General features: G+C 37.3%; 1 protein-coding gene across 1 annotated transcript in view; it reads right to left on the bottom strand.

Moving 5' to 3' along the window:
- CDH13 (cadherin 13) overlaps window positions 1-24,905 on the bottom strand; it is a 483,658-nt gene that overhangs the window by 123,860 nt on the left and 334,893 nt on the right. Inside the window, exon 11 of the mRNA XM_086620685.1 lies at window positions 7,347-7,525. Coding sequence (XP_086476811.1) covers window positions 7,347-7,525 — 179 coding nt within the window. The remainder of the gene's footprint in view (window positions 1-7,346; window positions 7,526-24,905) is intronic.

The raw sequence follows: 24,905 nt of genomic DNA, 5'->3' as shown, positions 1-24,905 counted from the left end.
TCAGAGAAACTTGTGATGTTTAGGTGAGTGACACATCTAGAGGATCGGCAAGCTATCTGGCACAGGAACTAGTGATACCAAAACTCCTAACCCAAAACATGAGAGGGAGACTAGAAGTATTTCCTAGGGCAGCTACAGAGAACTGCAAGTTGAAAAAAAAAATCATATTCACATCTTGTGGAAAATACGGCGCTTTTCCAGAAAGTAAGCTATTAGAGGAGTATATATTTTAAAATGATGCTTGGAGTCATCGACAGTTGAGTTAACCACCTGTTTTTCATACTGTGGTGGATAACATTCCAGAGGAACGAAAAGCCAGCAGCCTAAGAAATTCCAAGATCCTCATGAAGAACTAGGAATGCTCTTTCTTCTTCCCTCAGTATCAGAGGCAAACACAGAGAAAGCAAGTAGAAGGTGATTCCTTTGAGAGATGGCTTGGGATTTCATGTGCTTCATCTACACAGAGGAGGGAAACATGTCCTTGCAAGAAGCTTTGCCTGTTAAATGGTTATCATTTATCCCACCTGCAATCTACGGTTTAAAAAGCTTACGAAGTATATACAGCGATTATCCCAGCTTATATCAGATGAAATTGTAAAGGAGCACCTACACATGGATGTTGGCCAGCAGATCTGGAAGATGATAATCTGGAGTATGTAATGGCCAGGGGATTTACCTATAAAGTTGTTGTCAACAAACCAGAGTTTAGGATTGCAAAGCAAAAGCTGCTGTGGCCTCAACAATCCACACAGAGGAATCAATACAAAAATTCAGAGGGAAATCCAGAGGTCACTAGGGTTTTGCAGCTAGTCATGCCCAGTTTGGAGTGGGAAAGGTAAATGCAAGACACAGGAGTATAAACAGTAGCTTATTCAGTGAGCCTTTCGCTTACAACGAAAGTGAATGTGTTCGTTCACGCAACGATTCTGCTTTTTCCAGAGGTGGGATTCTTACGTGTTGTGCTCACTGCTTTGCAGAAAAGCCATTCGGTGATTTATCTGCCCTGCGTCTCGAGATCACATTCACTGTCCAGAAAGGGCCAGTAACATTGTGCGGAAAGGGCTGCCTGCGAAGTTCTTGATGAGGTATTTTCATCCCTCTCAGATTTTTATAGAAAAGAAAATCTGGTCCTTATTATTGTCAGATAATTTTCCTTTTTTTTTTCTTTTTTAACAAAATCTGACTATCAAACTATGTGTTGAATTAAATGACAGTAGAAACAGATAATAACAATGTAATGAAAGATTTGCAGAAATTCTGCCACAACACCTTTTTGCAGATTGGACTTTTTTTTCAAAATGAAAACTTTTTCTAATGTTCTGGCAATGGGAATCTTTACTACTCCTAACCTGAATGATACTGCTTATATTTTGACATATCATTTTTACTTTTATTTACTTCTTTTGCATAGCGTCTTTCAAGATCTAGTGGGTTAATGAGCTTTCTCATCAAAAACATAATAGGAATCAAACTAAGAATTACTGGTACATCTAGTAAAATGAGATTCTTTCTCACTCCAGACATTTAGGCCCAAATGCTAGAAAGTTCATCAGAAACTTGACTTGATGTATGAGTTTACATCTCACTTTCCTTCTCTCTGTTCGTTTGTTCATAAGCTAGCAGTATAATGGGAAGGTTTCTTCTCCCCATTTTTCTACTTTTCTAGTATTTGAGGTATGATGGAATAATCTCTGCTAAGAGACTGAAGAGCCACTGGTCCACATATTTACAGACACCAGAAACCATAATATAGGGAATGCATTAGTCAAGGCAAAATGATGAACGCCTTATTCATTTTGTATTTTAAGCAGAAAATAAATTTGAGATATTGCCATATCTGTCACTTAAAAAAACCCAAACCATAGAAATTGGGGTCCAGCTACGGAATTTACTATATCGCAAAACAAGTTAAAGGTGTGCAAGTGGGAATTCTGTCAGAGAAGACAAGACAAAACGATACAATTATTCCAACTCAGAGCTGATATGCTCCAAGGTATACATTTTCCCACCATCACTGTAAATATGAATATTTTAGAGGTTAATATGAAGATCAAATGTGGAATGCATTTGCTGAAAAGATTAATATCTTTTCATTAAAAATGAGAGTGCACTGTTGGTTCAGAATTTGCATTTAGATCGAGTAATAAGTATATTGACTGCTTAAGACACATATCTCCAAAACAGAAAATACGCATAAAAAGAGTAGTGTCCATCTGCAGAAGTGGACAATCTTTTTCTATTTCCTACTGCTACCCCTTCAGAGAACTTAAGCCCTATCAACAAGAACCCTGTGATTTACTTATCACAGCAGAACTGGCTGAATACTGTAACGAACATTTACGCGAGCATTCATTCCTTCGTGCGGGTAGTGTATTGGTGAATATGTACCAGTGGGCTGCTGTTGACTTGAAAAATTGCTGTGTGCAACAGTTCATCAATGCATGGGTAGGAACAGGTACTTGCTAGTTGTTGCACGCTGCTTTTCACTGCAGTTGTTTAAAGCTTAGAGCCATCGGTTAGGCAGGAGGCTCAGTCAGCTATTACATTATTACAAGTGGGCCACATAAACATGGGCAGGATGGCTTTCAGCTCCATGTCTCCAAGTAATAAACAGAGGGAAAGGTATCCATGAGTCAAATCACGGTAGGTTGATGCACCAAGATTGGTTCAAATGGTTACAGAACATAGCACTTGCTTACTGAGCCGGTGGCATGGCTTGCACAGGCAGTCCAAGAGCCAGCCTCACTGGAGAACATCAACTTAATTTAACTGAATCTAGTCCAGGGTTTCTCAGAATCACAGAATATTTCAGTTGGTTTTCTTGAAGTGTTTAAAAACACATACAACAGCATACAGTCCAGCATGTAGCAGATATCTCAAACTATTTCTTAACTTTAATTCAAATTAAGCACAGCAGTTCCTATCAAAAGCAAAAGCATATTACTCCTCAAACCGTGAGAAGTAAAGTAAATATTTCACTTAAGCAACTGTGGTGACAGCTCTCATAGTACTTTAGTCATATAAAATTTATACAAATCGTACAGCTACTTTCCTGCAGAGCAGAGAGGTCTGTAACACTGGCAAAATACCATTGTGAGCAAGCAGAAAAACTGATTATGGATCCATAAAGGAAATTTAAGTGTTGATTCTACGAGAGTACAAGCGTTTTCCTCCTATGCACATGAGAAGCATTATTTTTCTTTCACTGCAGGGACATGTCACTGTGAAATGGACTCTCCATCCCTGAAATACAATATTCAGGACATTTCCTCAAGGTTTCTTTCCTCTTTTTTCTTTCTTCTCCCACCCTTTTTTTTTTTTTCTTTTTTCTTCCCCACCCCCTGCTGCCTTGTACTCTATTTCAGGTCATTTAGACCATACACTTTGATGGAGGGCATCCTTCTTCTCTGAATTTATGAATCAAAATGTATTCTCCAACGGATATCTGGAGGTATAATTTGCCCCATAACAGTCTTCAATCTTTATTGCTGACACATTCAAGGATGCCTAACTCCCACAAGAAAAACCCCACATTAATCTTCGAAAATACGTCCTTACCTGCCTCCTGAAAATGAAAATAGATGTTCTTTGAGAAATTATCTGAGGTTTTCTGCAAACCCTGAGGATCATGCACTTTTGGAAACAATTTTGAATCTCAGAAAATTTATAAATAAAAATACACTAGTAGATTCAAGGCCATACAAGTCCTGCATGGTGCTAAGTCTTTCCTTGGAGGCACGACACACTGCTAGATGTAATCTGTGGGATTCCTACGTGCACTTTTTCTGCATACTGGAGAGAATGATTTTTTTTTTCATTAATGCTTTTGTAGGTGATACTTATGCATGCTAAAACTCTCCCACATATACTCAATTGGATATAAAAACTATCTAGATGGACAAGCTTTATTTTACTGTAAGGGTAAATACCTGTATTTTGATTCTTTGCACTGAAACAAGAATTTCTGAGGCTATGCCATAGCAACTTTTCTGAAAATGTTGAGGCATGGAAAAATATATGGACTACACAGTATGTGCAAAACCTGCCAGATGCTTTGTATCTCCACTTCTCAGTATCTCCCACTGGGCAACACCCTCAGTCTCCTGTTCCCTCTGATGCACAAACATGAAATCAATGATACTTAAAATTAAAAAAAAAAAAAAGGAACAAAACAAAAACAAAACTCCAAACAATTTATATTCTATCAATTTGTCTAAAATGAAATGGAAAGTTTTGCAAAAGCATCAAGATCTAAGCAGTGGTAAAACTTACTAGAAGAGATGAAAAATATGAGTAATTTTAATCGGTGTTAACACACTTTAAAAGAGTTCATATCAACCTCTGGTGTATATACATAGAAAGAGTTTTCTCCCTTCTCCATGTACATCCTAGAGAAATTTTTACGTTAATTCAGCTTCTTAATTGGTGTCTAGGGCTAATACAGTTTTAAACTACACCTACAAGGACCAACAAATCCACTTTTGACTGGTGTTCACTTTTAAAATTCAAAAATAAAATAAATAGAACTAGCAAAAGACAGAAAATTCACAGGCAATTGATCCAATTTAAAGTTTCAGCAAAATCTAGGAAGAGTTGCTGGTTTGACTTGGCAGTCATGAATAATCAGATTCACCAGGATTGAATTTTGCAGTTCCTGGACCTGTGGAATTCCCCAGCAGAAATGCACCCACTTCCCCACCCTCCCGTATAAATTCTGTGAGTATCTGCATGAGCTACACCCAATTACCTGCAAATACTGCTGATCCCAGCCATTAAAAATTATCAGCTGAGTTGTTAAACATCCAAGCAATGGAAAACTGGAATGAAAAAGCTTACTCTTTGCTATGTGCATCTACCTATAATATCTTCTCCATTGAGATGCCAACAGAAGAAGGGTAAGAGCTGAGAAGGTGAAACCATTCCTCTCTTTTTCATAAATACCGTTTCATGTGGTCTTTGTCCAATCATCATTCAATGCCTCTATCTACATTTTTTGTCCTTTGATGCTACACACCTACTAGCAAGGCTTTCAGAGGCAAGATCATTTCTTTGTCCCATGTTTCTATAATGAACTTCACAGAAGATTGTTGTAAATAGCCAAAACGTTAAAGATCTACAAAGGTTCACAAGAGAAAAATGTAATAACAATAAAGCACTAATATCAGCCAATATCCTACAGAGCAGCGGCAAATAGTACTCCCTTCTGCCCACCAACTTTCCAGCATCGTGAAAGTTGCATCTTCAAGCCTGGAGATATGCAGATACCTTATTTCCTAAGCAGTAGCTAGACAGATACTTCCCTCCTCCAGATGTTGCTCCTGCCTCTCTCTACCTGAGGCAGACAATTCTTTTACAATAATTCAATTTCATGAGCTACACAGAAATACAGGAGTTATCAAGATTGCATTGGTACCCAGAAATGTTCAGGATAGGATCATTAGTCTGCTGGTGCCTAAAAGCTGCTGTTACAGTCAAAAATAGAAGTTATACATAGTTGACCATGAATGGCCAACGCCACAGATCTGAAAAAGGAGGCATGACTATCAGTTTCTACACAAGACATACAAGAGCACAAAGAGGACAAGAGGCTGAACCCACAAAGATGACAGGAGAGCAAAACACTGAGCATCTTGTGAAGAAACAGAAAACATACTTTTTCCTGAGCCTTTCACCTGACAAGACAGTATTAGACTGGACTTTAACTGCAGATAATGCTTGTTTTTAGTGTTAAAATTTTACACAGCCCTACATTTTGGCTCATAAAACATACAGTATTTGCAACGACAACAAAAATTACTTTGTAGTTTCAACAAGATTGCAGCCTGTCATGTCACCTTCAAAGTAAAGGAATTGAATCGGCTATTATTAAAAACCATGAGGAATTCAGATCTTGCTTTAGGATATACTACCCAGCCATAATACCCGTTCGATTGAGGCCAGCCTTCTTACAGGGAGACAGCATTGTTATTTCATGAATCATCGGTGACCTTTGGAAGATATAGGAAAAGCAGGCATGTTCATTCCCTTCCATTGATTTTCTAATTTTGAGTGAATTGGTTTAATCTGGGGAACAGTTATCTATTAGGAATAAAAATACCTAAACTGACTTTAGAAAACAGTATAAAGCTTTTGAACTGAAACCATGAATTTCGATGGGAAACTTGAGGTGAAAAGGTAGTGATTATATACATTTTAACTTGGGCATGATTCTGTGGCCAGCCACACAAGTAATGAAAGAAGTGGAATCTCTCTACACTTAAAAGACAGATCTACAGGCCCAGACCTTGGTTTTATTGAACTATGTGTCTGGAACATGTGTCTGGTTTACCTGTTAAATTTCTGCTGTTGGAGAAGCCTGCAGAAAAACTGCTGACCTAAACCGGGAAGCGGTATGTGCATCGTTTCCATCAGCTTAAAATGAGAAACAACATGCTGAATATTGAGAGCGTTGGACACTCCTGAATCTAACCAACTTAGAAGACAAGTTCAGTAAATCAGCACATACCTGAAACAGCCTGCAAGAAAAGAACTTTGTCTCCAGGAACCTGAGAGCACACAGGGCTACGTAATCAAAGCAAATGGTGATTTATAGAGTAAATGTTCAGGTCATCAATGTATTGGTGCCCAGATCTCATATATTCTGTCAGGTAAACCTTTGTCTTAGCAGATGGGCTTTACTTTATTATCTTCTGAACATGAAATGATCACGCTTAAGCTTTGTTATCAATTTATGTTCTTACAATGTTAATGATCTATAATAAACAGATTTTGTCACTATGATAACTCACTCTGAAAATCACATGCGGACTACCTGTCCCTTTACTATTCCTTTTTTGTATTTTCATTTTTTGCCTATGGGCTACCAAGTTAATTCATTTGTTAAGTCCATTCAATAAAAACAAAATTCTAGAAAAGGATTTAAAGCACCAAACTGTAACAACCTCACAGCAAGCTATATGTGCAATTAGGTTAGTGTTTTTGTGTTGTGTTTTTGTGTTGTTTTTTGTTGTTGTTGTTTTGTTTTGGTTTTTTGCTTTTTTGTGTGTGTGGTTGTTTTTGTTTTTTTTTTTTTTAACTTCCAAACTATCAATTGACAACTCTAAGTTGAATTCCACTCATTCCTGAGATCTTGGCTCTCATCCAACACTAACGTACTAGATTTAAAAACATTGATCAGAGGATATAACTTCTTATACCAAAACAAGAAATAAACAAAACTCTTAAATGACTCCTCGAAGTTGAACACCTGAATCCTCACTCCCGCAATACTCTGAACCTCCTTTCACACCACAGAAGATTATAGGCACGAATGTTAAAATGTCAGACCAGTGATAATGTTCACTTACCTCACGATCCAACAGCACAGGTGACACCACTGTAACAATATCTCCCTTTTCTGGGTCAATATAGAACATATTTGGAGATGGTTTGGTAGGTGTCTGTTTGAGGATGTTATACCGCAGAAGAGCGTTGTCTGTGCTCGAGTCATCAGCATCAAACGCCGTCATACGCATCACAGTCGTTCCTGAGGGAAAGGGGGATAGAGAACCGAATGCAGTTAAGAAGAACATGTGAAATTACACTGCCTTCACATGTGAGAACCAGGTGGGTACGATACATAATTATCTCCTCAAGACCACTAAATAGTTTTACCTGATATTTAGTTTGTATTTGTATTTCTATTGTTTTCACTTGCTACTGAGCCAGCCAGAGGCTAGTGTTTCTGGCTTGCAGCAGATATGACTCTAGCATAAGTTCCTTATATTTGAATGCTTTGTTGCCATTCACATTAATTGCACTGCACTAAAACCACAGATGTATCTTTTCCACTTTAAATTCTATAGGCAGAAAGTCTACAGGATATTTATGATGAAGATGACAGTGTTGAAATAAGGAAAAGGTCTCTATTTTCACTTTAAAGTCTTGCACATTTTCAGAATTCGAGATAATTTCCATCAATAAGAGATTTTGTAATGATTAAAGTCTACACTATTCTAATTTCAGTTTGCACGAGTTCATGGGCTTATTGTATCAGCCTCAATAAAAGCCCTACTTGTATCGCCAGGCTGTCCTTTGAGTGATGAGGGTTTTTTTAAACATGAAAATCCCACAGCATGCAACATGGTAAACGCTGTTGACTGCACAGGTTCCTAAACAATGTACAGAGGGAAAACCTCCCTCCTCTTCATCACAGGTAACACAGGGAGGAATGAGATGCTGCCGTTTCTCTGCTTAGCTGTGGAACACACAATCCTGCATCACAGGAGCGAGGCTTTCCCTCTCCCTTGGCCAGGCACATCAAACATAGCCTACAAAATTCCCCCATAGCATTGTTTCATTTGCTTCGTACAGTCCATTGAGAATCGAAGAAAGGAACTAACTGGGCACCTTGAGCTGACCTGTGAAATATTCACTCCTAGACCCTTATGATTTCTCAGTCAGATAATTTATAGGTATAAACGTAAGCATTATTTTTAAGAATCTAACTAAAAGTAATAGATCATCACACCACAATTGAAATATTTATGGTAATACTGACCTGAAGAAATAATAAAATCCTACCAAATAACAAAAAAGTCATGATCAAATCAGCAAACTAGTTTCAATGGTGAATCAAACTTCAGCAACAACTTAATACAAAAGGTCTTAGCAAACTTTATACACATAAAGAATGTAGGAAGACATCCACTATTTGCCTGAAAATCCCAACTAAAACGATTTATCAAATTCCATCAACTATACAATTTATATTTAAGTAGCTTAGCACTGAAACCATAATATCTAATATGTGAACCACAAGGTCAAAGTCAGTTATAATTCTTTGTCAGAGATTAATTCTTATGTGGTGGTTAACTCTTTCTTTTCCCCCACAGACTTTCAGAGGGTAAGTATTATTTTAAAATACCATGATGAAAAATGTCTCAAATAGAACATTTTCATTTTTAACAGGTCTGTAAGACCATATGATCTGTTCTCAGTATCCACATAGCCTTTTGTGGCAAAATGACTACAAGTAATCAAAACTTTCTGATACAGACAAGGCCTAAGACATTACACTAGATGTGCCTGCAGAACAAAAATATGTATCATTCATGCACAATGATAAACAGTGAGTTTATATTCTTTGTGTAGGTCTTGAAGCACAGGTCACTTAAAAAATAAAACTGAAATAGTGTGGTAAAAGCTAAAACAAACCCAGCTTCGCTTATAGGCTGACATAACAACCTCCTGGTTCACTGCTAAACAAACACAACTGGCTTGTTTGGATATGTTTTTTCTTTTTTTTTTTCTGTTACTGTACTTCCCAGAGTACAAAGTATTGCCTCTTGTTGTAGTGACCTTGAATATAAGCTCTCAAAGGTTTTGCTTCATTGCTACTTCAGGCAGAGTTGCCCCCTTGAGAAAAATAACAGAGATCTGACAGCACGTTGGTTTTATTCACAAGTGATTAAAGGTCAGACAGCTCAAAAAGAAGCTTACCACTGGATACCATGCCATGTTTTCCAATATTACAAGATGATCTTAGCCCTGGTATTTTCACCTACTTTGTTTGAGACTTCTTCAGAAGAAAAAAGAGCAGCTTGCTGTTTTGAAGAATGAAGGTTCACCCTCTTTTCACAAGTACAACACACCGTGCTATTTTTTTTTAGATATTTATCACATTTCAAGAAGATTGTTTGTATTCATATTAGATAACCTGTTTCATGAAGATCTCCTAAGTCACAAGAATTCAGTGAAATAAATAACAATGAAGGCAAGTCTTCAAGAGATCTTAAAGAGTGCCTAAGTACAAGGGATATCTAATGAGTTTCAATACACAACTCTTCCCTGAAAAATGCGATTTAATGAGATGCTATACTCAAGTACATTACACTATGTTTTAAACAAATATTCAGTTGCTACCATTATTATCTATTAGATTAGTTGATGCTCAACAGAGATTTAGAAACCAATTAAAATATATACTTAGGTAGAAATCCTTTTTAGGCCATTGTCCTAGATAGTTCTACTGAAATATTTCTGATAAAACTGTGGAAGGCTCATGCAGATTTTAAGATCTGATGTAAATCCCCAAATCTCTAGTTACTCTGGCATAAAACAATGGATGAATTTGTTTCTGATTTGCCAGCTGCAGTTCTTTAACCTTTCAACTCATGGGACATTATCTTGTTCTGTGCAATCATGCCTTTGGTGCACACAGATAAGAAATTCCAGCAACTCAAAAGAGCAGAATTTTACATTCATTTTGCACAGAGGTGCTAGTTCCAGGAGGAAAGCTGTAGAGAATTAGATCCAGTTTTTTTCTATGTTGCTTCTGTCAAAAGTTTTGAGATATTGGTTTCTAGCTACCATCAAAGTTGCATTTACATTTAAGTCAAAGTTATTCTATTCTCCCAAGTTCACATGACAGATGTGAAAATGCTCATAAAATTTGGGTTTTTCTTTAGATGTCGTTATACATTAGTACAGCCTATATAACGTTGTACCTGTTTTCTGCTCATGAATGTCAATACAGAAAACTACACCTCTTTAAACCTCACCTGTACGCGCTTGCATCGCTACAACAACCAGAGGAGCTGCAGAACACTACAGCTGAAAAGGAAAAGGAAGGCCTTGCACTGAGCTGGAAGTTGGTGCTAGGCTTCTGCATCCATGCTGAGGACGGCTTGTTCTCAGAGACATATCCTTTACACTCTTGTTCTCACAAGCAAGTTTGCAAACTAAACCAAGTTCAATGCTGCCCATTCGTTTCAAAGTGCAGTTATATGTACTCTATATTCTATTCCAATAAAACAAAACAAACAAAAAACCCCACAAACACAAAAAGTTAGAATGGGCTAGTATTTGTGGTCGATGCCTCAAAAATCTCAATGGCTTTAAACCAGCAGTTAAAATATGCTCCACAGATCTTTTGGAGAAGTCTGATAGCTATTTCCAGGGAAGAACTTTCCTATTCTAGCTGAGGTGTTCACAAGGAGAACACACATGACCATACATTTGAGATTAGACCACCTAAATGATGATGTTGATAGAGATCTCTTTCCTAAAATTATAGTGATACGAGTTTTTATTTTGAAAGGCTCTACAGCATACATCCGGTCCAAAAGAGTTTAATTCAAGATGCACACTTCCTCCTTCATCATAAAGTTTTATTCTTCATAAAAGATTCATTTCCTCAGACCCATAAACTGACTACTTCTAATTCAGTGTCATTTTATAAATACTTCCATTCCTGGCATCAATCAAATGCAGCTGGCTTTCAAACCACAAAACAACAGCTTGCTACATTATCATGTTAAACAATATATATTAAGTTATCAAGCTGAGGAAGAAATGTCTGCAAAATCAGCAACTTCATAGTTCTGACGATGGTGTGCAGATACTCACTGAAGCAGTCTCACTCATTAAAGGTACAGTTATGCCTCGGTGTATTTCAATATTCATGGTTAATCTGTCACACCTTCTGGGCAGTTTCACTATGACCATAATCACTCAGAACCTCTACTCGCACCTCCCAGAGCTCCTCACTGATCAGACACATATCCCACTAGCCAAGTCATTGCTCCAGAGGCTGTAGCTATTAATCTGTTGATTGCTCGGTTGGCCTGCAAGTTGGCTTGGAAATATTGGCAAAAAACTCCCCTCAGGCATTAAGAAGCAAAACGCAACGCTTGCACAATTTTGTGGTGATTGGAGCAGATGGTTTCTTGGGAAAAAGCTCTCTGGTATTTTGTTATTTACCTCTTAATAACCTTTCTATTTCCTTCTTCCTTTCTTCTTTTTTTTTTTTTTGGTGTCTTTTTTGGTTTCCTGTCAAGATGCCAAGAGAACATCGGGAACAGTTCAGCAGATGGACGAGAGTAGTATTAACCCCCTATCCCTTTCATTTATGTATTTATTTATTATATTTAGCTGCCAGGTTTAAAAGAGGAACTGGAACGTAGGGGAAGTGAGACCTATTTGTACCCTGATCAAATGTGAATAAATCTTAAGTGTACAACTTTAAAAGATGACTCTGAATTTGAATACTAATATTAAAATATTACCCAGTTTAAGGACTGAACAGTTTATGAGAGTTATCACGCACAAAAACTTCACACTGGAGCTTTCTTATGTTATTTTCACTCTTGTTGTGAGTCTCCAATGTATGTTCAGTACGCTAAAATGTTTTCTACGTATGCTACGCAAAGGGAAGGGTCTACTTTCCTAATGACTGTGACTGGATTGCTGAGTTTTATTTCCACCTTTTTCACAAGTTTGGATGTACCTCCGTATGCTGATAATAATCATTTGCAAAATGATATACTTTCAAAAAGTAAAGCTATTTTAATCCAAGAATGAAAACAAGGAATGAAAAAAGGGATGAAAAAGAAAGAGATCAAGAGGGTTACCTATATCTCCAGAGCCCATTACTTTTATTGCTACAGGAAAAAAAAGACACCAACTTTCAAAAAAAAGGCCTATTATGGCTCCAATCAAATGCATTTGAATTGCAACTACAGTTATTAACTTCTGCACGTTATTAAAAACTTGAAGGTCTTGCTTAATAGAGAAGACATTTAGTAAGAATCAGTGAGTTCAGTCTTTTAGCCTATCTTATATTTGTGTAGAGCAATAATTCTCTACCCTGCAGGACTTTTTCATGTTGTCTATTTAGATGTCTGGCAAATTCAGGATGTGTGTATATTAAACTAGAATTTAGACTGTGTCACTGACCAGTACACTGGGCACGCCAACATACTACAGCCAGCCGGACTGGAGACATGTACTGGTGAACTATCAATTGTGAAATGAAAAATAAACAAACTTCTGTTGATACACAAAAGAAACTCCAGTAATGTCAAGTAGAGATGAACTCTTAAGAATTGCTACTATCTGTAAAGAGTTAATGCAGTCAGAAAACACAAAAATTGAGTAAGAAATAATGGGACATTCCTAGTTGAACATTATGACAAAACAGTAAAGATGAATGGACAGGTCAAGCTTTAGTAATACTAGCATTTAACCTTTTTTTCTCATGAGTAACACAGCTGTTTTGGCAGAACAAATTACTCACTGGTGGGATATTTTTGAGAATGAGTTATATACAGTACTGTCCCCAGTCATACTTTAGGGTAGAGTGTCACCTGACTGGGAACACTGTTATGAGCTTTCAGGTATCTGCTGCTCCAGGCGAGACATTGATACATGAAATGTCAGTAAACGAATTTGCATTAGTTGAAGTTACGGGACATGGATGCTACTTTGGTATATTGCACTTTACCTCCAGTGCTGTGAACGTTTCTTTCTTTAGGGTAAAATTGTCGGGTGGAAACACTGAAAATTGTTAATCCCACCAAGGATTCCCAAATGCATATATTGTCAAGTACATACCAGGGTACGAGATTTTATGGTAGCATGTGTATATATACTGAAATTTGTGCTCGACTTTGTGCAGATACAAGAAATTATGAAGCATATAAAAAGACCATTTTCTATCCTTTCATAACACTAATATCCCCATCACAGATCTTGTGTTATACATAATACGAAACTAGTGTTCCTCGATTTGGGTAAGTTACATTTTAGACAGTGCAGTCTTCCCTCACAAAAAAAATTTGCAGACAAACAGGTAGAAACACATGCTAAAAGTTAACTTATTCAGATGGCTTCTTATTTTTATTTGCCAGTTTCTTTTCAGCATCTATATCCACCTATATGCAAACTGAAAACTACCCCCAAGCAGTCAGTCCATCCAGGGAAAGCCATAGGCTGTTTTTTCTCTGTGCCAAGTGTACGAAAAAAAGCTTCCCCCTCATCTGAACATATACAGGTATAGAAGTAACTACAGAAACCTGGATATGCAGTGACACAGCTATTAAAGGCTTTTAGGTAAGAGGAACAGGGCTGGTTGGTGGAAATGTTCTCCTCTATTTCAGAGTACATGTCAAACGCCTCAAGATTTAAAAAAAAATCATTCGCTTTTCACATTTAAAAAATAAAAGGGTTCAATATTTTAACACACAGGTTTCCTAAGAATGAAAGGTAAATTCTGTGATGTGTTCCTGAACCTAGTTTATCCTTTCTTAAGTGTGAATCTAAACTTCCAGATAATGGGAACAAGGGAAATAGGAGAGGAGATGAACAGTGACTGCTCTGCTGCTATTAGAAGTGTCTCACCAAATCACACCTACAGCAACTCTGTCTTCCGCTAAACAGTTTCCCCAGTTCTACTCAACATCCTAGTTACCCCTTCAAGAAACAAGTCTTCCTTGCTCAGACATGAGGAAATCGTCACTTACAGCCTCTTCAGATGGAGTGGGAATTACAAATTTAGTGAAAGATGTAGAACAATAGAACTGTAGACAAAATAATGATGTCGTTATATCCTCCAGGTATGAACACACTGCAGATTTAAGTAAACCACCAAAGATTTCTTTTTAACTAGGATTCTGCCTAAGTTCTGGATCTGTAGTAAAAAAATGTCGCGCTCTCATATCTGCTTCCCTTTGACCAGGGAAGTCTATTAAGAAACGGCATGAATTACTTCTTGGATCATGACCATAAGCTATAAAAAGTCCCACTGTTCTAATATTCTAACTGCCAATTCATAACATAATCTTATGTGTCAGATAACATAATTCATAAAGCAATATAACACATTCTCTTGAAGTAAATGGTTTAATGTAAATGATGATATGCATTGAACATCTCGCAGCAGGCGAATATGACAGAACAGTGATTTATGTGTGAAAGAATAGCTATTCGACACATAAAGAATAAGATTCAGCCCTAGGCACACTCAGAAAGCACAGAGGACCCACATTTTCTCAGGAGTTTGGCTAGCACTAGGAGTCAATCAGAAAAATCATAAGAAATAAAGGCTGGATAAGACATTAAAACATCATTAAATTCACCTCCCTAAAAACAATGCAGGACTATTCTCAAAAAGATAGAGAAGAATACTGGCTCCTTTTCTGAAAGCCTCGGACGGAGAGATTTCCACAATCCCTGTGTAACTTACCACCTTGACAAGTGCAGTTAGCAAACACCTGCCAAAAAGCTAGCTCAGATCCTAAGAGGAGACAGCTCACTGACTAAAACAGCCTAAACTCTAGACCATCAGTGGAGATGGAGGATGCCAAGCTCTTTCCTCGCCCATTATAAAACTACCAGAGGTAAAAAGTCTGAGACTCAGCACCTCCTGCCCAGAGTGACTCGCTCATTCACTCAGCCCTTTGATCTGAACCATTTGACAGCTGAAACATTTTGTCAGAGATGCTGAGAACTCACATGATTCACCGTGCTGTTTTCCCAGTTCCCATGTAAAATTGGAATTGCCTGCAATCATTCAAATTTGATTTCAGATGTATACAAGCTGTTTAAATGCAGATGGAAACTTTATAGTCAAGAACAGCCAAGCAGAGAGCTTACTGAAAATATATATATTCTGCACTTATCTCTGTTTTATAATCCAAATGTTTTCTTTTAGCTTTTATCTACCTTTTCTTTAATAGTTTCCCATTCTTCTACTCTTCCCTGTTTATCTGGGTGGTATAGTTCTGGCCAGAGCAATGCAAATTGCTAATAGACAGCAATTTTTAAAGTAATACAAATATATAAAGCCTGATGTAAATTTCATATCCAGAAATACCCATGAGAAATTACATTTTGAATATGATAGAAAGCTTCCCCTAAACCTCAAGATAGAAAATAAACCAGACAAAATTAGATTAATCATTTAACTTTCTCCAAAAAAAGAACTTAATATCCAGCTTCTCCTAGCCTCTAAGCAGGGAGGCATTCTTAATCAAGATAAATGAAGAAAAAAAAAAAATAGATGTTTCAGAGACTTCACTTGTGTTAGTAAAAAAGGATTGTCGATTATTTGCATTCTGAACTTCTGGGAGAGGACTGGCTGTCTTTCATTTCAAAGCCACTTTCGCCTTGTCTCCATCCAGCCCTGTCAAGAAGAGTTAGTATTCTGAATATTTACAGGAATGGCAATAAGAACAAGTATAGACTCTTCTCAGCCCTTATTAAACAAAGCAGAGCTAATCACTGGGAATCTAGCTCACATTCCCCTATCCATCAAGCCATGAAAGCTCCTGAATCTGGAGCCCTAGCAGCACTTACAGGCTCTTGGAGCCAGATAAATATCATAGCCACATTCAAGCCCACAAGCCTTTCACAGCACCAGGGTCCTTGGGAAAGGAAACTTGGGTGCACTGGTAGAAAGGAAGCAGCAGTGTGTTTTAATAGGTTCACCAACTAGAGACCCTGGCCTGCGAGGGCATATCTTACCTGAGAAAGAATCAAGGTAATTTTTCAGATTGCCTTTTTTTTTTTTTTTTTTTAAATGGAGAAATCTCATGCCAATAATGGCTCCAACATAGAGATGTTTGTGAGTCATATTTTCTTTTTAAGGTAGGACTGCCTGTAAGGCAGGAGCGAAACTAGTTACATAAAATTCATAGAAATGAAAAAGATCAGTGCCAAATGCAGGTTTTAAATCAGTAGTATACTAAAATCTAATAACACTTTGAGAATGAAAATGAAATGAAAAGAATATTTTCCCTTTCATTCTAACAACAAATTATTTCAAAATGAAAAAAAAAGAAGCAATGTAATGTATTGACAGAAAATGTCTATTTTTTTTAAACCGCCATAAAAATACAGTCCGTGTGGAATGGGTAATAAGAAACCCAAGCTACGTACTCTGTGTGCATACTCTGCATTAGGACTTGTTCAAGAATGACAACAAAATGGAGATTTTTTCTAAGAAGGTAATGTTTTCACAGATTTCAATAATCTTTTGATCAGGGCCACACTTCATAGATGAAAGATCTCTTTCTTTAAATTACCTACTTTTGTAAAGGAATTGACTGGCTTCTTAAAAATATCTTATAAGAAAGGCAGCAATTATACTCCCTGTCGCAGTGGGTTTTAATCAAAAACACGTCATTACTTTGTAGAAACCACTTTAGACTATTCTTCTACGTCCAAGTAAGGTACACTGGCACCCTTCCTGATTAAAAGGTTGTAATGTTACATTTCAATAAGATCTCTTACTGCAAGGTCAATCTTCCCTGATTGGAAATGCTTTTTGAGACAGTGGGCCAGAATTTCTGTTGATCTAAATCAGCCCAGCACTACTAAAGCAAAGATTTATATTAGGTGAGGCTACGCAACGCAGAAACGACCTTGAAGGTCTATGTTAGGGATAAACAGCATTACATTGCCTTATTCCCTTCTTACTTTCCTAATTTCTCACTTCAGTATATATGAAACGAAAGAGAAAAGAAAAGGATGATCTGTGCCTTTTTTGTGCCTACATTAGACCCTTTTCCTTCTTGCTAGCGGCAACTTATACAAGTCTCAATTTCTTCACACGGATATGGGATAATGATAATACACCAACATACACCTCATCAGTAACTGCACCTTAGAAGTCCTTGTCTTTATTCTTTGCCTCTTTAATATGAACTGGTTGGGCATTAATCCCATGTTACAAAGTAGGGATATAATTGAAACAACCATCTTGTTATCCATGATTCTGTCACTGTGATTCTCATCATCTACATCAATCCAAAAATCCATCCATATAAGCCAAGGGTGCTTCAATATCATAAAAGTAGCGTGAATGAAACAAGAATCAGACCTCATAATGAGAAGGTAATTCTTCTCACATCGTTTCTAGCTTCATCTGTAGGAACCAGAGCACACACTTATTCTAATGTATCATTTCATCTTTGTATTGATTTCACAATCAAGTCTTAGCCATTTGATCTATTAAACACCTGAAAGTTTTTATCTGAGGGATAAATGTTTCCATCTTAATACAGGATCTTTTTAGGTGAGTTTTGTTTTTCTTTCTCCCTTCCTGTAGATGAACTACTGCATTAATTCTTTGGTTGGTCTCCCAGCGTCTGCTCTATTTAAGTTATTAAAATTCATCCTGTCCAGGTAATATTTCATAATGAAGTTTTTCACTGCTAGACCAAATAACTGAATTAGGCAACTACTCCCTGTTCTTCATCCAGAGGATTGCATTAAGTTCATTGAACTTCTCTAGATAAATCATATCAAAGATGCAGTAAATCCTGTTAAAACTACAAACAGAAGTGGAATATTTGATTATAAGGTCTCATACTTGGTATTGAGCAAATCCTTACAGAGGATCCTAAGACATGTCTTGGAAAGAGATCCTTTTCCTTAAAAATGACTCTTTCTTCTTCCATGCATTCTGAACCAAGTTCAATAGCTTCCCACAGTAATGGAGTCCACAGTGTGGAAGAATAATACAAAAAGTTATTCTGGCAACCTACACTTTGAATTGGTCAGCCTTTAAATCGAGTCCATAGCAACAATGCATTCCCTAACAGTATTCTAGAATAATAGAAGATGGAATGTTTTTCAGTCGTTTCCCCATCTTGAGACTGAAATATCTGAGTATAGAAATCTTTGCAGCCTTACTCAAAATCCTCTTTTTGGTTAAATTATATTTTAAAGCCACTGAGAGCTGAATTTAATAAATGATTCAGATACTGAAAGAATATGCTCTATGATATGAAGCAGATGTTCGAAACTATCTTATAAATCACAGGTTTCAAAAATTCTATCCATATATGTAAGAAGAATACAGTTTGGAGTGTGTGGTATATGTTTTCAGTAGGGCTCTTGATATTCTTTCCTGAATTAAGTGATTAAATAAGTCATTAAGTTCAGAAAGTTTGGGGTTAGATAGTGCGATTAATTTCACTGTTAACATCCAGTTTAGTCTCAGATATCTAGCTTTTTAAGTTTCTTAAGAGTCATTGGAGACAGACTGGCAGTTTTGGATGCAGTCCCTCCCACTCTAAGCTAAATGTTTAAGAAAAGTGAGATAAAACATCTTTAGAAGTGATTAATTCTGGAGGAAATCTAGCTCAGAAAAGATATCAAACTCCCAGGTGCTTAAAACAGGTGATGCCACTCCTATTAATTCTGGCCATCACTACAGATTTGGAAAACAGGGTTAGAATAAAATGAATCTTCTGTATATTTGCTCTAGTATCATAGACTCTAAAAGGCTTTTCTCTCTCCCACTTCATGACTACTTATGGCTGAAAGGAAAATGTGCTTGTAAAAAGTGCATTAGAGGCCTGCTCCAGCTCTGGGCTGGACAGCTTTACAGTCTGCACTGATGACCCCCGAAAAGTGGAGGTCTGCAAGGATTAACACAGCAGGCCATGACATCACTGTTCTTACTCCCTTAGAATTGATGCACGATGTTAGGAAAGGACCTTACCAACAAATCAAGTTATTTTAACTTTGTGTGTAATTGATTTAGTGTTGGAAGGGCTACATTATGTCCCTGCAGATAAAATATGGGTATGGAAAAGGCTCTGTATGTCATAAAACATCTAAATATTGACTGCGGATCTCCTTCATGTAAAATTAATAATTAAGCACAAAACAGCTGATGATATATCACTCAGGAATTGGATACTTAGAGATCATAAAGACTTGCAGAGCTGTGTGCAAATACAGTTTCCTTAAGTCACAGGCTTGTTCAAGTTGGTTTTACACATACGTGCATATTCTCAGGCCCAAAGAAAATGAGTATGTTAGTGCTGTGTTATGTCAAGAAGGAAGATTCAGAAATAGATTTTAAATGGTGACACGCTTCTACCTTTCCACCAGGTACTTTTACACAGCCCTCAAGGTGAACATGCTTAAAATTCGAGTGGGTCACACGGCTTGCAGTGAACTGATTTCAAGTATTAAAACCTAATTCACTGAGCCCTCTTTGCCTGAACGTCTCTCTATTACATTTTGCGTAGCTGAGGACAACAGTGGGTTTGTTCCTTCACTCTCCAAGCTGGCTGGCAGGGATCTGAATGAAGTCCAGAAGCTATACACCATATCTGAAGAGTATTAATAAGCTCTGCTTCTGCCATGACTTTCCCTGCTCCCTGGTTTTGAAGCCAAGCTTCTTATCTTAAGGAGAACTTCATATGAACCTGGCAACATGCTGTTTGGTGCAGAGAAGGCTCAAGTGTGGGGCAGCTTGAAGTGCAAATGGATGAAGCTGTACCTGGCTTTGGGTATCCATTTTGACTATTTTTTTCCTGTTTTCCCATATTGTGGTGCTATACGTAGGTGGCTGAGTCCTAAACTGTAGGAAGGCAGACTTATAGACTGACTTCTGGGCTGAACACCACCAGAAACGGGCATAGAGTTGTATGGCAGACTAGTTCAATCACCTCTGTACCCGTTCTTGCACAAAGCAGATCATCATTTTCTGTCCCAAAGCAAACATCTAATTTCAGTTAGGACAACTTTTGTTTGTAGGCAAGGACATCAAATACATACTAGTAGCTCGGTCTTACAACAATTGAGCTTTTCATTTCCTTTTTATTTTTCAAATTCAAGACTTCAATGAAATACTGTCTCTTGGGGAGAAGGTGGGTCTGGCCTGTGTAAATGGTTCACTGAATGGAGCCATAACAGGTGAATGTCCATTCCACCCAACTTCTTTACCTATTAAAAGTAAATGGAAAAGCAAATGGGACTTGAGAGTAGACAGAAGTGGTCCTGTTCTGGGTTCCCTGTTGACTTTTGCCCTGACAATTTCCAGTGCTGAAAACATCAAGAGCAATATACCATCAAGTTTAAGGTCAATCTGTAAACACAATTTGTCAAACACGTATAATGCTTCCCTCCTGCCTCCGCACTTTTAGAATTTTGAGTGAAGCCCCGGTGCAAGGTATATGGAAGAAAGACAATTTCAAAAGATAAACCTTCCAGATACAATCTCTAAGAGTTTCAGTGAGTTTCTTCCATGCAAAACTTCTGCTAGAAAAATCAAGTAAGAAACATTTTACCTTATGCTCCCTGTGCTTCTGTGATTTATTTATTTGTTTTTCCACTAACTTATATGAAATCCTACTTTCTATGGATGCGAGCTGTAAATCTCCCCTTTAGTCAACAAAGCCAAGGTCAGTACTGAGCCACAGATTTTGTCTCTGAGATTTCTGCTAATATCTTTCCCTGACACTACCAAACACTTCACAATTGGATGAGATCATCAGTATATTATTACACATGATATTTATATAAACTGAAAGGAAGAGGATGGCAGAATCCCTACTACAGTTATAGCGTAAATTCCTTGATTTTTGGCAAGACCAGTAACTTCCAAAAACCCCCCAAACTCAACACCTGCTAAAAAAAAAAAAAAAAGACCACAACAAAAAAACCAACCCAAAACTTATCAACTTTGATATCTTTAAATTATAATTATTTAAAGTGTGTTTATCTCCAGCAAAATACCTTTGACAGTTACAAGTGAGCCACAATGATCGGTGTCTACGGATCACATCCGGTTTGAAAAATTGTAGCTTAAATCATACCTTCATGACAGATTTTGAAAGTCTAAGAGGCAATTGGCACATTTCATTGAAACACCTATGTCAGATGAAGTTATTCTGTATTTTTATTACATTGCAAGAAACATGCATTAGACAGCTGCAAACTCTTTTGTTCAGGGAATTCCCTTAGCTTTTTATTCCAACGTGCTACTTTAAGAGAGAATGGTTTGTCATTTCCCTCCCTCTCATGCCACTGATGAAATAACCCATTGATACGAATCCCAGCAGCATTCTGTTAAGCATATTGTACTTTTGACGCCTGTAGCAACCGGATCTGATAATGATCATCTCTGCACTGAACATATCTGTTGACACAGTGCAACGAAGAATTGAACCAAACGGATAATTTGCTAAAGCAAATAAAAGGCAGCATATTTTACAAGTTTCCCAGATACACTGTAATGAGACAGAATACCAATCAACTTTAAAAAATAAAGAAAACAGTCATGTATACTCATGCAAGCACTGACTTTTAAAGCTACACAACTGGTGACAAATGGGTTATGTTGTCAACAGCATAGAAATGCGGGTGCTAATTAATACCCCAGCTTTTGGCGTGGTGCTAAGAGTGTCATGTTCTCAAAGAAATCAAGCCTTGAAGATATCAGGCATGTGATTTCTTCTGCATGCATTTTTTTAATTCTTTGGATTTTCCCTGGTCAATAAAACTCCATCTATACTAAAATATACATAAATACTTGCCCTAAATAGAATATATTTAATAATACATATTGAGACTTTGGAGAGAAACACTTATTTCTCTATATTGAATACCAGGGATATTTTCTGTCCTTGAAGTGATTATTGTTTGAGACTAAGTTTCACTTAAAACTTGTAGACGCATTCACATCTGTTGTTAAAAAATCCCAGAATGAAAAATCTCTAACGTTCCATACAGTTTCTGCATTTAACAAATAAACAACTTGTGCATTACATTACTGTCTTCACGGCATGCCATTCTCTCAGTTTCACGTACCATGAAATATTGCAGCCTACTAACCAGTATATTATTTGCTGGAATCAAACTCAACAAGAAAAAAATAAAATGTTTATAAACATCCTTCAATGAAAGTGGGGGCTCCCAGGAACAGGTCCTACACAAACTGCGCTGTAGCCTGACTTCCTTCTCTTAGTTCCAACTTTCTCAAGAATTGTTAAGTGCCCTTCAGTTTTCAGTTCATGAAGAAAGCTGCTTTCATTCATGAAAAAAGCCAATTACAAACTGGTTATTCTGATGGCAAGTGATAATGCTAGAGTATTTCTATTATTTACACTGGCATTTTGCATACAAAGATAAGATAAAGCAGTTGCTAGCTGAATAAGTAAGCTGCCTGTATCTGACTGGAGTGGGATCACCCTGACACCTGAAACACATTTTGAGCCAAAATTCTCTTCTCCCTGCCTGTCCCCCCCGCCCCCATCACCACCTTTGGCTGGGAATCTGCTGGTGGTGTTGGGATGGTAAATAAGCTAGTTTTGCTAGAAGCAATATTCACACCCGGGTTCTGTGCTAAATAAAATGAAAAGCACTGCTGTTCTCTGCTTAGACTTTGTCCATAAATCAGTTCTTTCTTTTGCAAAATTAGTAGGTAGTAGAAGCTGCAGAAAAGCACCACTGAAGTTTCCGTTCTAGTTTAGCACTCTTAGCAGCAGTTGATTATATCATTCAGCTGCATCCCACTTGCAAAACAACCTAGTTACAGTAATTTCAGAGAGGCTTTATCACGTTTACATGTAGAAAACAAATTGATAAATGTTCTGTTGGCATATCAGTTATGGAATCTACTACGTATACTACTTGAGCTCCACATATAGACACCTCCTGCTGCTTCGAAACAGCAACGCTCCTGTGTAGAGGAAAAAAGTTACATCGTGAATAATTCAATGTAATCGAATGTACTTTTGCAGTTTGTTTCAAAAAAAAAAAAATCTTATTTTTAAACCACTGCTTTGTTCACCAAAATGCCAAGGTCTGGGCACTGGATAGTGCCTCTGAGCTGTACTATGTAGGGTGCCACAAAGGCATCACTTCATCAGGGTTTGAATGGAAACGCTACAAAGTGGCACCAGCATTGGAAAGCGATTAACAAAAAGTAGTTAAGAAAATTTTTCATTCTCTAGTTGTGTGCGTGTTTCTAAAGCAGTGAGATCTACGTACATATCTACAAATTAGATTATAAATTAAGCATGCTACAGACGTTTGTATGCCATAATTAAAATCAACCCAGTGAACCTCAATTAAACATTTATGAAAGATTTATTCAAAACTGGTTAACCATTTACAACGCAGTTATATAGAAACAGAGTATAAATGATGACTTTCAGTTTTCCAGCCAAACTTTATACTTTCATTTTACCCTCTGTCCTAGTTACTGCGTGTGGAGACACTGTGATACTGGATACGTGGTAATTTCTTGCAAGTTCCGACTTCTCAATGTTGGAATGACGTTATGAATAATAGTACAGGAGCATTACAGGCTCATAAAAGCAAATGAATGCTTCAGGAACTGACAGAATATACATTCTTAAAACTGGAATCTTTTTAAACGTACTGCTCTGAAGCAGAGAGATGTATTTTAATATACGTACAATTATAACTGCCTGTGCATTTTTCTTCGACGTGATTTCATTTTCAATGGTACTATTGAAATATGTAATGTAGCTAATTTTATATATTATATACACGCACGCATATACTTGGTATAACATATACACAATAGATGTATACATAGAGGAAAAAGTAATAAATAGATTCTAATGAAGTCACTTTCAGTTTATATCAGTGCAAATGAGTTTCAGACTTGGGTTCTTTCATTGACATTTTCATCTCCTGAATATCCACATTGATTTGGCTCAACCCAACTAACACCAAAAGAATCCCTCAGGAAACAGCAGCTTAGCATCATCCCTTAGCTGCCGTTGCCAACGTCCTGCCCCTATGACCTGCTTCCTGAGCATCTCTAAGATGCCCAGCAGCTAACTGATCCCATAAACACATACAGCCCTACAGAAGAATGTACCTACCCCAGTGCTCACTCTTCCTACAAAGTGCAATATGCTTCCTTTTCTGTTTTTTTTTTTTGTATTTCAGGCATTTTTTTATTTAGTACTGTATTGTCAATAACAGAAAATGTAACTGTTCAGCGACAGAAAAAGCAGTTACAGAATTGGAAGGTAATGCTGCAAGCTCTCCTTTCATGCTCTTTTGATGCATTCCAGTAGTGCTTTGGGCAGGCTGGAGTAATGATATCACCCATGGCATACATAATCCTCAGGTTACCAGTAAGGCATCAGAGCTTTTCACTATTGACACACTGACGTATGGATACGGTTTTGCACCAGTGAGCTTAAAGATGGAAGATTATACACTCCATCAAATTTCTGAGAAATTCAGGTCCTTGTGATTTTGTTTTCTGAAACAGAAATATTATCTTCACCTGAAGGCACTGGTCAAGACCTGAAGTCTTACCTGATCATCCAACTATGGTAATTAGAAATACATATGCTTTT

This window comes from Tauraco erythrolophus, chromosome 15 (genome assembly GCF_009769465.1).
Source record: "Tauraco erythrolophus isolate bTauEry1 chromosome 15, bTauEry1.pri, whole genome shotgun sequence".
NCBI lineage: Eukaryota > Metazoa > Chordata > Aves > Musophagiformes > Musophagidae > Tauraco > Tauraco erythrolophus.
The sequence above is the reverse complement of the archived record's forward strand: the minus strand, read 5'-3'. Positions and strand labels throughout refer to the sequence as shown.